We start from the raw sequence: 16,388 nt of genomic DNA, 5'->3' as shown, positions 1-16,388 counted from the left end.
GGGAGTCAGCAAAAAAACAAAAAAAACAAACAAACAAACAAAAAGAAAACAAAAAAACACAAATGTTACAAAGAAACAAGATTAACACAAAAGTAACAAAAATAAACAAAGAAATAAATAAGATAAATAAAAGAAATATCTAAGAAATAAAAATAAACATCAAAGAAATTGAGAAATAAACTCAAACTTAACAGAAAAAAAAACAAAGAAAGATAAAAGAAATCATTAGAAACAAAAATAAACAGAAAAACAAGAAAAAAAATCTGAAAAGATAGAAAAAGATTCAGAACCGTGGCACAATTTCTATGGCACAGGGTCTCCCAGGGGGTTCACCTCACCCAAAGAAGCACAAGATCAACCAAGGAGCAACGCAACATGAAGAGTAACCAGCAGAGAGAGAGATAGAGAGCTTACATATTAAGAATAATGTCCATAATAAATAGAACCATAATAATCATAGAATCATAAATATCATCAAATAACAAGAGGAATCATCGATGATGAAAGAGAGTACACGTTTTGTCCGTTAAATCGTGACACACCGGCTCGTCCGTTAAAACGTGTCCGCTGCTGCGTTTTTGCTTTTCGAACAGCGCAAATTTTAACCATGCAATCATGCTTTCGGCTGCCTGAATGCCTGTGCCTCGGTATATAGAACGGTCATTCGTCGATGCTAGTTTAATATTCGTTATTCATGTTTAATCGTTAAAAACGACTCCTGTACAATGGCGAAGAAACAGAGGAGCGAAACGTGGACTCGACACTCTGAATAAGAATCGTACCGTCGTTCTGTACAAGCGTCCAAACCAACCGAACAACACAAGTTGTGAAAAAGAAAAAAAAAACACAAAAAATGATAGAAAAAATAAACTGAATTAACAATATGTACAAAATAAATGATTCGTTATACCTCTGTTTGCTTATATTAGCCAGAAAAAAACAGAAGAAAAAAAAAAACGTCCTACCATAGCAAAAAACACATAGCACAAATATAATCTTCACATTATTATCAAAGAACTTAACTTTTGCATGCACTGATGCTTTAATATAAATGCTTTACAAAGACCTTAATCCTCTTGACTTCTTCTCGCTGCTTTGGCCGCCTTCCTTCGCCAGCAGAGTCCGTTTCTTCCGAACGATTGCTTCCCGCTTCGAAGGCCGGCGACTGGCGGCCAGACGGGAAGAAAGGAGGACCCAGAAGAGGACAAAGAGCTTCACATTTTAACCCCTCCCTCACACACACGCACACACATATATAAAGCATTCTTCTTCTACTATACTGCATCTTGCACCCTGTGATAAAACCTCTATGTATTTACATGCAACAGATAAGGAGGGGACGGGGCGGGGGCTGGTCTTCAAGCCTTTCTCGAGAGTCAACATGGAAGGGGACCAGAGGTCTGGACGAAGCACTTTGGGTGGGGAATCCTCCACCCGGCTCTGTAAGTGGAGAGTGGATATGGTGCAGAGCTACAAAAGCAAACAGAAGAAGAAGAAAAGCGAGGGCTCAGATTAGACTGCGGCTGAGGTCACCTCGCCGGGCGTCGACTCTCTCAGACGAACTCCTACGGAGTTGAAGCATGTGTGTGTGTGTGCGCGCAGAAAACCCCCCAAAAGAAAATCGAACATTTGAAATAATTTTCCAGCCCTGGTCGCTTCCTGTCCCTGTGCACCCTCCCACCATCAGCTGGATCCACACCCACCCTCCCCCCAAACGTCACACACACACTGACTGATGCAGGCACAACACCGTCACACACCACCACCCCCGGCGGTTCCCTACAAACACACGGCAAACGGCAGCAGCTCTCCTCAGAGTCCTGGTCTGCTCTCGGAGGTCATCTCCTGTTGTTGTTGTTGTTGTGCAGGTACAGGGGTCAGGGGTCAGGGTCAGGGTTAGTTCTGAAGAACCGGGCTCAGAAAAGACCCTCAGCCTCTCTGTGGTAAAGTCCGACTAAATAACAGCTGAGGGCAAAGGGGGGAGGGGGTATTTAATCTTGTGTGTGTGTGTTGTCGTGTGTGTGTGTGTTGTGTTGTGTGTGTGTGTGTGTGTTTCTGCTGTTTATATGCCTATGTACACGACTGGGTAAATATGGTATCACTGTAGAGACTGCAGGCAGGTGAGAGCGGGGTTGTTTTTCTGTTTTTCGGTGGATCACTGGATATTGCTGTTGCTGTCGGTGCCGTTGGGCTCGCCCATGTTCATGCGACCCATCGACAGCCCCACGCTGTTGACGGCGTCGCGTCGAGGCGGCATCCTCTCGTTGATCCGGTCCAGGCCTTTGGCCTCCTCGAAGCTGCTGATCCGGTGCTGCGGAGAGAAGCCTCGGATGGCTGCGGGCACACACATACGCAGAGTTAATATTTAGAAAATCACAGTAGAGGCGTGTGTATCCAAACCCTTTGGGATTCTGAAAAAACTGAAAATGAGACTTGAATGCACATGGCAATGGCTTTTTTCCAATTAAATATTCACATGTAGGGGTGGGCAATATGGACGTAAAGTTTTGTCACAAGATTCTGTGTTGCTGTTGTAACTATGCTAGTTTCTAATGGTTCAATTTTTAGCTAATGTTGAAATATTAGGTTGATTATGCTTGTTTTTAGTAGGCCACAGTTTAGCTTTAGACTCATGGTTTAATCAACGTATAGCTTAATCAGTAGAGTATTTTAAACAATTTTAATTAAAATTAGTCTAATTAGTAGAGTTTTTATATTGGATTACATCCTTAAAAGTGTAAGTCACATATACTCATCTGAGAAATGTTTTAGTTCATTATAACCAAAGAAGCAGAAAACTAATTAGAAAATATAGAGCATAATAGATGTTCTAGTATTGAAACTGCTCATGTCTGTTTTATACAAGTTTGAAGATATTATATGGGATGTGTGCTAATTTTTCATAACCAAAACCTGCTGTTTAGTGTACTAACGCGCGGGGTCAATGGAGAGGTCAGCAGGGCTCTGTGCGGATTCAGAAAACCAGTTTGGAGGGATGGAAGTGCAGATAGCCGACACATTCAGTCCCACTGAGTGGAAAATGTTTCTGCATGAAGTAGCGCATCCATTGTTAATAGTTTGGGAAACTACGTTGAGGAGGTTTGGGAGGATGACTGAGATAGTAGATGGATTCATCCCATCACCTTGGAAACACCTGCATTATCTCTGGGCAGAAAGTATCGCGCTCTGCCTGCATGCGGCGGTGGACAGACATCACGTGATACTGGTTCGTCTTGGGCTTCCAACACGCGCCAGTATCATCTGAACGGTGATGTCAGTACTCATACAACAGCCAAAGAACCATCTGGATATTGCCAGGCATAAATATAGTTGAGCTGCAGTACTTGGTCAGATTGCTGGGGTAAGACTGGTTTTTCTGTCTGGAGACGCGTCTTCGTATTTTCTCTTTTTCTAAAGGTGATTTATGTTTTCTATGTGGTTTTGGTATCTGATGGTTATGTTGAGATATTGGTGTCATTTTATGCATTCGACTGTGAATAAATTCCGGTTGATTGTGAAGTTGAGCCGTGATTGTTGTCTTTGCGGTTTCACTTTTACGCCTGGCATTAACAGACCCAGGGAGACGAGATCCATTGCAGTTTTGCGAAATACGCTATCTGTTTGATCAATGAAAGTGTCAATAATTATCAATAAATTTGAAAATATGATTAAATACAGTCACGATTGGTGGTTTAAGGATATAAATAACTTCTTTATGTGACTTTTGTCCTCAAGAAGTGTACTTTATGTGGGAATGTTTTTCAAGAACAACGTGTATTTGTGGGTGTGTGAATGCTGTGACAGAAGTTGTGTTTCCATTAACCTTAAAGTTGAGCAAATTCGAATTATGAAAATTAATTCGCTTAATGGAATCATGCTAATTTCGAAAAAACTCAGGTTCTATGAAAAGTTTTTGCATTATGATGGGTTTTTTTTAACAATACGAACAGTTTTGAAGGATTTTAAACATCATTAATCGGAATTTATCATGACAACGATAAATCAATATTTATCATCACAATAATTGATAAATGATACGATAAATGCCCACCCCTATTCCTGCTTCTAGCCGAGGATCAGGTCAGGGTTTGGATAAACAACGCTCTGCCACTTTTACACCGAACTCGGCTCACACAGCGGGAGTCGGCTGATCTGCTGTCTGCTGGGATTGTTCTGACCCAGACTGACCATGGGTGTAAACCAGAGATTGATCCTGATTGATCAGGAGTCTGAGACACCCGGTGGGTTAAACATCCTCACCCAAATATGCACAGCTGCACAGAAACTATATCCTTAAAACACTTTGAACTGTAGACAGTCGGGCGTTTGTTCAAAAGATTCGTTTTTTTTTCTTCCCTTTTGAGGGATTTTTTTTAAACATCATTTTCTAATCCTGAGGAAGTGTAAGACAGAATGCAGCAGTAATTCTGTTAATCAATCCTGTTTGTATTTGATCGAACACATTGATTTTTTTTTATGGCAGTGAACAGTTTTTTCTTTCTCTGAGTTCATTGAACGTCTCCACGGTTTCTCTTAAAGGAAGCTCCTGCTGAAACGATGCGGCTCGTGACCCAGTTGTTGGGTTTCATCTTCAGCTTTTACAACCTCAACCTTGAACATGTTTAATAGGAATTTTAGGTGAAATACCAACCCAAAGAAAAGCAAAGTGAAAGGGGGAAAAAAAGATGTGGTTTTTAAACATTTTTAGAAACAAAAACTAAAATGTGTGGAATGCATTTGCCTTAACTCTAAATAAAAACTCAGTTCAAACTGCATCTTTATGTAGCATTTTCCTTCTGCTTCCCATTAACACCACACTTTGTGTTGGTTCAAAGCAGAAAATCCCCATAAAATACACTGAGGTTTCTTGTAAGGAGAGAAATAATAATTTTAAAACATGTTTACTGGGGGGATGAATACTTTTCCAGAGCTCAATCTGTGTTTTACGACTAGATAAAGCTCTGGTTCACTGTGTGCTGACTACAAAGTGTGATGTTTACAGGAAGGACTACGTGCCACACTGAGTCACAGGACAGCGCTGAGGCACTGAAACAGAAAGTCCCTGGTAGTGTTTTCCCCTTCCAACCGAATCATAAAGCGAAAGCTACAAACACATCTGAAATGTTCTAAGTTCATTCTGTAATGGTGATGATTTTCCAGACATAATGTGGTTTCACTGTGGTAATGAGTGAAAAAACATCATCTGAGTTTAAGGAAATAAATAAATCTTTACCTAAGGCGAAACATTGAGTCAATCAAGAACAAATCAAAATGCATTTTGATTATTTTATTAAGAAATTAAGCAAAGGAAATGAGCAATGACTCCCCTGGCTGGATCAGGGAAGTGAAGAAAAGATGAAAGTACATCCGCTTTTAATATCCACTATCCCTCTACAAAGAGGGCAGAGAGAGAGAGAGAGAGAGAGAGAGAGAGAGAGTTTCTCAGCTTATTTCACCACTCTGGAATTTGCACCTGCAGACTGCAACCTTGGACAGTTCAAACCAGAGAGGAAAACAACCTCCCAGAAACTCCTTATCTTCAGTCTTCCAGTAATTTAGCCAAAATTTTATTTGTATCAGTACATTATGTGCTTGTTCTCGCACATATAGCTAAATACTCTGACAGAGTGAAAATCTTGTAATAATCATCTTTGGAAGAGCGTCTTGCGTCTCTTTTGAACAAAGGCGACTGTCAAAATACTCCACAACACGCTCTGCAACATAAGCTACGAATACATAAGAACATAAAAGCAAAAGGGATTTCCATAATTTATTCAAACAAACAAATTATGGACTGTACTTCAGGTAAGCTAAAGACAGCACTACACACAAAGCGGTGTGGCTAACTAGGACATGCAGACGAATCACCAAGTACTTCACTCGGCACAGAAGCCATGGCAACAAGTTGCTCAGCAGCACAAACAGACATCTCGGTATTTTTACCCCAGCTTCGTTTCAAAATGATTTTCTGTCTAAAACTATAGAGACGTGACGATTTTAACCATAGAGGACGGTGAATTTTTTTTTTTTAATCTTTACATATTTCTTCAATTTCTGCTTTTCAGTCACACTTAGTGTTTCAGATTAACCAGAACATTTTAATATCAGAAAAAGATGAGCTCAGTGAACTCTGAATGCTGTTTTCAAATAATAATTATATTATAGGGGAAAAAACTACCAAACCAACCTGACTTCCTTAACTTTAGGGCTGCAACTAATGATTATTTCAGTTAGCGGTTATTCTGACAATTAATCAATTAATTTGATGAAACAATTTTCACATTTTGCTTATTTTTCTCTTTCCTTTTTTGTATACTATTAGAAATACATTAAAAGGTGCAAAAAACAGCAACAAACAATTCAACTCCCTTTAAAATAAGAAAATAAAAAATGTGTTGCCTAAAATGCGATGGCATTATGATCCTTCAGTGTTTGATCATTGGAAGCACAGGAAGAATCTGCAGCTAAAAGGTACTTCAAACATATGAAAAGCTCAGCACTTTGTGCTCAACATCAATGCATAGGATGGCTAATCTGTTGATTATTAATAGAAGATTTTTACAGAATTTGAACATTTGAATTTGAACATTTTCCATTTTAATCTTAAATGCAAAATGTATATACATGTATAGTACATTTTTGACTTAACAGCTCTAAGAATGTTTTTCTTTCAACAAATTGCCTTTATTTTGAGTTTGTTTACTTCAGTTAATTACTTGACAATTATTTAAGTAATCAATTAATCACAATTAATACAATTAATCGTTTCAGCCCTTTGTAATCTGAAACATGTACCGTAAGTGTGATTTTTTAAAAAGCAAAGAAAGAAGAACTATGCAAGGGCTGGAAATCATTTTCACAGAACTGCAGTTACAGCAAAAAATTTCCAGAAGCAGCTAAAAGCGTTTTTGTTGTTGTTGTTGTTGTTTTCTCTTAAATAAATTTCCCTTCAGCAAAGAAAACTCCTATGCAATCACTTCACTTTGACACATGCGTAGGCATAACTTGTTCTTTTCTGCACTTTGGTCATCATGTGACCAGCTGCTGAAAAGCTGGGATTCAACTTTGTAAAGTTGGCTAAACTTCCTCCTAAAATCCTACTTACGATCACAAGTAACTCATGTTCTGCTTGTAAGAAGACGGATTTATTGCATACAGACTTAAATAATCCCTTAAACATCAGGAAAAGACACAGTGAGACATCAGAGTAACCATGACCACTGCCCCACTCTTCTTCTTTTTATGGAAATGTGTCTTGTGGTGAGAGCTGCATCTGAAGGTGATGTGGAGAAGTGTTTGTGTGTGTAGTGGAGGCAACACAAGTGTGTGTGTGCGTGTGTGTATGCGTGTGTTTGCGTGGCGACCGCAGCATGAAGCGGTTTCAGGCTTTAGTTTTGAGAGGCGATGTGGTTAAAAGAGCTGGGTGCATTGTGGGTAAAGGAGATCTATGACCTCACAGGCATGGCGGCTGAGCGCGCACAGTGAAATGAGAGTGATTTTACCTTCAGCGTCCTTAACTGTCTCGATAGCTTCAATGGCCTCAATGGTAGCTGAAGGATGGCAAAAGAAGAGAGAGAAGGAATGACAGGAAGAGAGAGAGAGAGAGAGAAGACAGAATCCGGAGGAGAAGATGGAGAGAGAGAGAGAGAGAGAAGACAGAATCCGGAGGAGAAGATGGCAAACAAAGAAAGAAGGAGGAGAAGGAAAACGAGGTGAAGGCTGAAACATGCTGTTGTGGATTTAAATATCTGCCTCAGGGCACAAAAAGAGTGTAGAAGAGACCACAGCTACACTCTAAAAAACAACTAAACTGGGTTTGTTAAATCACTTACTGTTTGTTACTGGTGGTTTGCTGATCTGACACAAAATAATTTGTTGAATGAATATAAAAAATAGATAAATTTTACTATATTGTAAGAGATCAATGTATGGGTTGAGGTTACAAAAAACTATTAGTGTTAGAGACACACCAGGAAACAGACTGAAAAGAGGCTAAAAATGTTAAAATATCCAATCTTATTCAAGTCAGCTTACACTGAACTAAATAACTCTGTTCTGTGGATGAATGAAGTCAAACTTAACTATTTCCAGAATCAATTACGTTTTTTAAAATGAAGTCTGATGAAGCACTCACGCTGCAAGAGAGCAAGATTTTCAGCAGATAACATTAAGGCTGAACGTATAACAGTAAAGTATATTATTTCCTTTTGAGCTATCAGTTTCTGTATGCTAAAGAACATAATTCACTTGGAAATGTCAATTATCCCTTATGCCTGGTTCACACGGCAGGATAAATTAAATCGATCTCTCTTCCGAACGCCCCATCTGAGAATCTTAGAGATGATTTGATTATTGTAACGTATCTAAATATAATCTTAGGAGATATTCCTGCTGTGTGTGGTGTGTTGAGAGTGAGCCTGTTGACTGTGATGAGTATCTAATCAGAAAGCCAGAAACATGAAGGGGAATTCAAAATGGCACACCAGAAAGTCTGGTGGACATCTTTGTATTGTGTTTTTATCTGCTAAAAATAGACCCCAAACTACTGGCATTGCTTCTTCCTCGTCTGCCATGTTTGTTTAGTCTGAACTCATGTTTGGTCTCGAGAAATTTTCCTTCTGACATCTCCGTGTTCATGAGTAAAATCCGTCTGTGTGTGGTGTGTTGTATTTGACCAAACCTGTTTTATCTATGACTGTTTTTAATCGTCATGTGGGCAAGTTCTCAGGTTTAGAAAATTTGCTGAGGATTTTCAAATCTTGCCATGTGAAACAGGCATTAGAAACTTAAAGTTCAGGAAAGGACCTCTTGGAAACACATGTACTCCTGTTTTAGTAATGCTAGCTATACTAATCTAGCTATGCTAATCTAGCTAAGCTAATCATGCTAATTGCTACTGTAAGATGTCTTTTTGTCTTTGTTTTAAATGATGATTGCATCTGTTTCTATCTCACTAATTATCTCTGCCAGAGAGTTTGGTATAATTTTACAGAGTTAAGGGTAAAGATGGACACTTTCCAACCTTAAACCCATTGCTGACATAATAATCTACAACATAGTTTATTTATGGTGAATCAGAATCAAATAGTTGTTTAGAAATTTATTTTCTTTTTTTAGAGTCCATCCAACAAATTATTATTTTTTTGAGTGCGCATCTTTTTAATCAACTCTTTTTTGTTGTTGTTAAAAATGAACATATTTAGAACTGCATAAACACTCGACAGGGAATTCATACACAAGTCAACCTAAAAAAACAAGCATGTTAGAGTAAAAATGAATTAAAACTGATTACCCAAGAGTCCACAGTTCTTAAAGTGAGAGTCAGAGACATGTTTCAGGCTTTAAACATGCAAAGCCCTCCGAGCATTATCAAGGCAGCCTCAGCTTTAGAGAGCAGCTGGTGTTAGCAGCGGCTTGAGTTAGCTCTCTAGCTAGCTTCCTGTCTCTCTCTCTCTCACACACACTCACACACATTTGTGTCGGTTCTGTCACCGTTTACACTTTTTTTTTTCAAATTGACACCATCCATGTTCTGTCCTGTTCTGACTCGTGTCTGCGTTGAGGGCTATCCACGTTCACGCTCACACACACTCAGCAGGCTGTTAGTATCCTCGGCTATGAGGTGAGGTGGAGAGAGTGAGCGAGTCAGTGAGGCAAAAAGATGAGAGCAAAGAAACAGCTGGAAAGGAGGAGAAGAGTGGGGGGCTGGAGGATGAAGCTGGTCAATGTGTTGAGAGGTTTTTTTTTCCTCAACATTTGTTTCTGAATGTGTGTTTCAGAGTAAAATCTGTGGAGTGTCTGTACGATCAGTGCACAGTCTTAGCTCTGGAAGTGTCGGCCATGTTCACACCTCTTGAAGAGTTCCACATTTTGTCGCAAATTTCAACGCGTCTTATTAGGATTTTATGTCAGAGACCAACAGAAAATTGTGAATATTTGTGAAGAGGAATGAAAATAATAGAGAATTTAAAGCTACAGTGTGTAACTTTTACAAAAAATATGACTTTTGTTAAAGCTGTCACTGTGACGTGAGAGTATAGTATGAGACATGAGGTAATCTGTGACAATATCAAGCTCCTCTGCCTTCTCTCTGAGCTATTATTGCCGTCTACAGAAATGCATCGCTCCTTACCAAAAACAACTCATCGGAGCCAGGAGGAAGGTCTTAGTGCTGTCAATCAACCTTGTGTATGCAATGCTCAATGTACTAAAGGCGGAGAAACAACTTACTGCTACAGGAAACCCATTTATCTGCCGATCTCAGTGGCCATGCTAACTAGCCTTAGCTTTCATGGCAGACTCTGCTGTCAGGAGGAAGCTGTAGCTTAGCAGAGACTAACGGAGGGAGGGAAAGAGGGAATGAGCAGCACGTATGCAAGAATAATTGACAGCAATATCATCTGCCTCCTGGCTCTGATTGGTTGTTTCTAGTTAGCAGTGGGAAAAGGCAGAGGAGCTCAGATTATCTCTTATATCACTTTCACAACATAATGACAGTTTCAACAAATATGTAAAAAAAAAAAATAAAATAAAATAAAATATATATAAAGATATAAAAGATATGTATCCTTTATATATATATATTTTATAGTCAACACTTTGTAGAGGCTGTTGCAGTGTCTCTACCAGCTCTGCACCTCTAGAAAGTGATTTTTAAAAAATATTTTCTGCTAAATAACTCAAATCTGAGTCAGATTGGATGGAGAGTGAACCTCCTCTGTATCAGGTCCTTTGCAGTCTCCATCATGTTTTCTGACAGGAATTTTTGGAAACTATGAATATTTCTTTTCTTCTTCACAAATTTGCACTATTTTCTGTTGGTCTCTCAAATTAAATCTCAATAAAATGCTTTGACGTTTGTGGCTGTAACGCGACAAAATCTGCAACCCTTCCAGAGGTGTGAACACTTTTGTGAGGCTCAGTATATGTGTGTGTCGGGCTGTTTGTTTGTGAAGCTCTCACCACTTTGCAGGGTCTGCTTGCCCCCGGACAGGACCCCACTGGGCAGCATGCCGGTAGGAGTCAGCCCCTTCAGGGTCAGAACGTTCTCACTCTCTTCCCTGCAAAGGACGGATGTGAGCGGGGATGAAAAAAGGAGAAACAAGTTTATCGGGAGAGAAATTCAGAGAACTACACACTTCCTCACACAGCACACCTGCAAAAACACAGTGACAGATTTAAAAAGCAGAACTCCAAAATGTGATTTTCAAATAAAAGGATGCAATGACAACTGACTTCTGCAAAAGATTAGGAAGAAAGAAGCAGCTTATAGACATCTGTACAGACAGATTTACAGATGATTGGATTTTCTATAGGGCTGCGCCAAGAAATCACTCAGATTTTCTTAATTTTGGGAAATTGCTGATCGGCCGATACTTAACACGAGAAATCAATCTACCTTATATACATTCACAAAAGTCTAAATGTCAGCCACTGTTCTTATTTTGCTCTGCCTGAGAGAGAGGCCTGACTGACAGACCCTTCCACCAGGTTCTCGGTTCATAATAGGCACTCCAATGAAACCAGCTTTGCAACTTTGTCACTAAATTTTCCAGACAAAAGGAAATTTGCTGTCAGAATCAACAGACTATTGCTTTTAAAGGTAGGCGTTCGTCCAGACGGTTGCACACCGACATGTTGTGTGACAGAAACTCGACCCACCGTAACACAGAGAACATTTTAGCCATCTTCCCGATGGCCCGGATCTTGTTTTTGATAACCTCTTTCCTCGCTGCGGCTGCACTGGCTGTAAAACCAACAGAGAAATATAGAGTCTTAATACATCAAAACAAATGTGTTGACACTAAAAAGGTTTCTTCTGTCATCTATGACGTCTCACCGTCATAGATTTCCTCTCCGTCGTTCATGAGTTCATCATCTGAGCAGATACTCAAAACGTTGACCAGCATCTCCGTCACTGTCACAAACAGAGAAACGAGTTTTAATTATTCTGTTTTTGAGATGTCAAATCGATCACAACAAAGTTACACATCAGAAGGAAGGAGTTCCTTTTAGACTTTCAAAGTATTATAATGTAAATTGTTCTGCTCTAATGTGATCCTCATCACAGCATCATTTGACTGCAGAAAGATTTTGTCAGGATTTATAAGTTCAGGAAGCCAGAAGCACAAAATGGTTTGAGCTTTTCCTCCTCCGTTGTCCTTACTGTGGCGCCACCATATGGCCGGACTCGACTCCTGCAGGGTAATTACAGATGGTGGGCACAAATGGGTTTTTAAATAGCTAAATTTGTGGCAGTAATAAATAAAAAAAACAAAACAAAAAAAAAACACACAAAACAGAAATACATGGACACCAGTGGTTTACATTCATAACTGTCTGTAACTGGACCCAGAAATTAGAAAATAGATTTAAAAATATAAACAATGTTATGATTGTTTTCTACAATAAAATGCTGTGAATACAGCATGACTTATTGTTTCCCATTCAGACACTGCAAAAATTACGACAATTAGATGTTTATCTGTGGTTTCAAGGCAGATTTTTGTCTACTTGACAACATAGTAACGTTTCTTGTCGTCATACTTTTTACCAATAACTCAAAGCATAAGTTAAGACTGACACTTTGATCAGTGGATTATATTCTGATTTGTGCCTTTTCTTCATGGCCTTGGTGGAGATTAGCTGACCGAGGGGCAGTTTGAAGATATCTGGCTGATAAAATGTGAATGTGTCTGCAGGTAACATCAATATTTGTTTAATATTGACAGGTCAGAGATCATGCAGTGAGTCCATCAGGATGGACTGTTTATATTTGGTACCTTTTTCTCCTACAAAAGGCAGCGACCACGTGAAGACGTCCATGAAGTTGGGCAGCCAGTAAGGATGTGGAGAGCAGTTGAACTGACGGATGTTCATCACATTGTTCTCATACTTTAACACCGCCGCTGCACACACACACACACACACACACAGATACACACAATTAGGATGCTTGAACAGGACCGAAACTTTACAAGAACGGTTAAAACAGCTGAAACGCTGACTCTGTCTCAAATATGTGTATAAAATAAACCTGTAATAACTTGCTAAAGTGTTCACACTCACATTGCAACAACAAGCCGTTATGTATTTTATTTCTATCCACCCAGTAGAAGAGAAATTCAGTTTTTTGTTTTTTTTTTATCAACAGCTGGATTTATGTAAACCAATAAATCATTTTTGGTTTTTGAAGATTTCATTTTTGGAAAATCTGGATATCTTTTTTCACCAATACACTTCTTGGCTTTTCATAATTCAGAGTGATGTCAGCACACCAAGAGCCGCCATTTTGTTTAAAAAGTGTGTTTTACAGATTGTAATTATGTGTGGACTTTGAATTCAGGTCAACTCTACAATGGGAAAGACGCAAGCCAGCCTATGATTTATTCTGAAGCTACAATAAAAGTTGTAATGTTACAACGATAAAGTCGTAATATTAGGAAAATAAAGTAGTAATTTCATGAGAACCCCAACATGAAAACAAACTAAAAATTAAAATGAGAAATGTTGAGCATCTTGTGAGGATGTACTTTGGGATAGGTTTTCTAAATAGTACTTTATAATTAATAGAAACACTTAATCTTTTAACATGTCAGCATCAAATTATAATCAGTAGACGAACTTTGAAACGATCCTGGAAACAGCTGAGTTTATTTAGAAGAAAGAATCACAGACTAAGATGCTTATGTCTGATCCTGATAACCTGTTCTCATTAAAACAACTTTTTCCTTGGAATATTAAAACATCTTTTCATCTTTTTATGCTGATATTGTGACTATATTCTCATACTTAAACAAAAATCCTTAAAGCCTGGGCCATGACACCCCGCCATACAACTTAGAAGGGGTGACTGAAGTAAAAGTCACTTTTCTGTAACTTGTAATGTCTTTTTAGTAAATAAAAAAAGTGATGGAAAAACAAAAATCAATTAAAATCTAAAATCAGTTCAGGTATTTAAAAAATTGAGGTTAAGCCCTTTCGCCTACATCTACATTTCAAAAACCACAAATCGTCATCCTGCTTCTACTGGATGACGATTTGTCATCCAGTAGAAGCAGGATGTCTACTGGATGACGATTTGTCATCCAGTAGACAAATTATTTAGTTGGTCTACTAAATAAAATCTCGATAAAATACCTCGAGGTTTGAGATTGTCACATGACAAAAATGTGAGTCATTTTAAGGAGTACAAAAACATTTCCACGGCCCTGTGTCTGTGCCGGCGCGTGCGCCAAACCTTTGTTGTTGTAGACGTCCAGGTAGTTGGGCGCAGAGAAGATGGTGATGAGGGAGGGGAAGCCCGTCGTCTGACTCTTCCTGTACATGCGATATCTGCGCAGGGAGAGGCAAACAAGTCGCCCACGTTAGCGCTATTCAAATGAGACGCTGAGCTGCAGATGGAGTCGGACGGGTTGCTTCAGAGGTCTCTGCAACCAGACAGGAACTGGCTCAAAGTGAGACAGGTAGGCAGTAACAAAAATAAAAAAAAGATAGGTGTCGATGCACCGAGCAAAGACTTCAGTGTTTGCAAAAATAACAGCTTAGTCACAATAACAAGCATAGACTTTGAATAAAAGCAGTGTCTATACTTGTATTTCTGTATGTCCGTGGAGTTTGTTGGAGTTTATCTTAGATGTAAAATAAGTTCTTTGTTACTAATAAATATATTGATGTCCATAAAAAAATCTAAATATTTAAATTACATTACTTTTTCATAGATATTAATGTTTTCAAAAAAGTCGTGTTATACTAGCTGGCTGCTGCTCTCAGCTAAATGTCTGATCACGAACAGAAACAGGCAAAATGAAGGTTTATGTTTATGATAAATGTGACTTTGTGTTCTTCTGTTTGCGGTGCAGTTTGAACAAAATGATTCGTTGATGCTGTGAGGATTTTGTCACAGCGCCTCCACGTTAGTACGGAAACTTCATCCCCAGAACCAGAACCAAACATGGAGAAGCAGCATTCAGTGTTGACGAGTCATTAACCTGGAGAACAAACTTCCAGAAAACTGCAAACAGTTGAAACACTGAGTTTTAATTAAGTTTTCAATTAAAGCTAAAAACCCATTTGTTTAGAGTTCTCTTTGATTAATAATTAGAACATTATTCTACATATTTGTGTATTTGCTTGACGATTTCGATGATAGCATTTGACAAAATGTAACGTTTATTGCTTGTTTTTTAATTGGCTACTGTGTTATGTTTGTGTGATGTAAAGCATTCTGAACTGCCTCGTTGCTGAAATGTGCTACACAAATAAACTTGAGAAAAAGGTTCCTGAATGCTGAATGTCAAATTAACAGGTTAAATAATTTTGTAATTTGATGGTAGCCGACTCACCCGGCATCCTGAGCTTCATGTGCTCTGATGATGGACAGCAGGTTGTTGGTCTGTAGGAACTCACACACTGCAGGATAACTGGCACGGAGAAAAAGACGACAGAATTAGGAAGAAACAAGAGAAATATCCTTTAAGCGGCACTGCTATGGCCGCTGTGTGGCCAGCAGGGGGCGTCAGTGAGAGATCGGCTCATGGCTGCCGCTCCGTGCTGTGCTGTCGGTGCCTGGTTGTTTTACCGCTGCTGTGTCTCCTAAACCTGGAAAACGAGCAGGAAGCGTGTCACAACGCCGCCTCGGCCTCGCCGGGGTCGGCTCCGTCTCTCCTCCTCTCCTCCTCTCCATCCTGCCGCCACCATCGGCTGCTCTCCCTCCCTCGTTTCCCTCGCCGTATCTTAACATCCCTCCATATCTGGCAGGAGTAGCCGGTCGTCATAGCAACAGAACCGTGCAGTCTCCCCGGGGATTGTGGGAAATCTTTTCATGCTGAAGCTGAACTGTGTGCGTGCGCTGGCGAACGTCTCGGTGTGTTTACTCGCATGCTCTTCGCATTGGCCGTGGGTTTTTTTTTTTTTCTTTCCTTCTCTCTGCTGCAAATCCCTGAAATTACTAAGTGAACCTCGGATGTGATTGAACTCTTCTTTCTGTGTCACATCCCAAAAATAACAGCCCCAAAGTCTACCTGAAACTTATTAGCTTTCTGATTTATAGTTGAGCAGCTCGTCTCACCTGCGCCGCGCGCCCACAAGGCGCCCCAATAATTGAAACGCACCGAGTGAGGCCAGAGAAAGTCATCCATCTCTGTTTCGACTGCCCGCCTTAATGATATTGCTCCTGCAGAGTAGCTTTGTATGTCTGCATATTGCATTTCCCCAGGCTTGTTTGAACATCAGGTTAGTTTATATCTGTGAGCTTCATAGGCGTCGGGACTCGGAGGCTAACGGACTGCTCTCTCTTGTTCAAATGGACTGAAACTGCCAGAGCTCGTAGGGAATATTCAGTTTTATTGGAGGGAGTTTGTGAAAAGGGCTGGTGACTATGATGAGAG

At 39.6% G+C, this 16,388-nt stretch overlaps 1 protein-coding gene across 1 annotated transcript; it reads right to left on the bottom strand.

The window, feature by feature from the left end:
• Nucleotides 1–792: 792 nt before the first annotated feature.
• On the bottom strand, nucleotides 793–15,776 carry LOC103139942 (serine/threonine-protein phosphatase 2B catalytic subunit beta isoform-like). Its single transcript, XM_016672777.1, has 9 exons — nucleotides 15,628–15,776; nucleotides 15,345–15,446; nucleotides 14,240–14,334; nucleotides 12,783–12,908; nucleotides 11,840–11,917; nucleotides 11,662–11,746; nucleotides 10,963–11,060; nucleotides 7,503–7,550; nucleotides 793–2,334 (listed from the first exon to the last, which is right to left on the bottom strand). The coding sequence occupies exons 1-9, from the start codon at nucleotides 15,774–15,776 to the stop codon at nucleotides 2,156–2,158; spliced, it is 960 nt and encodes a 319-aa protein (XP_016528263.1). The 3' UTR covers nucleotides 793–2,155.
• Nucleotides 15,777–16,388: the final 612 nt, after the last annotated feature.

Source organism: Poecilia formosa, unplaced genomic scaffold (assembly GCF_000485575.1).
Source record: "Poecilia formosa unplaced genomic scaffold, Poecilia_formosa-5.1.2 Scaffold66, whole genome shotgun sequence".
In the NCBI taxonomy this organism is placed as follows: Eukaryota; Metazoa; Chordata; class Actinopteri; order Cyprinodontiformes; family Poeciliidae; genus Poecilia; species Poecilia formosa.
This window is presented reverse-complemented; position numbering and strand designations above follow the sequence as displayed.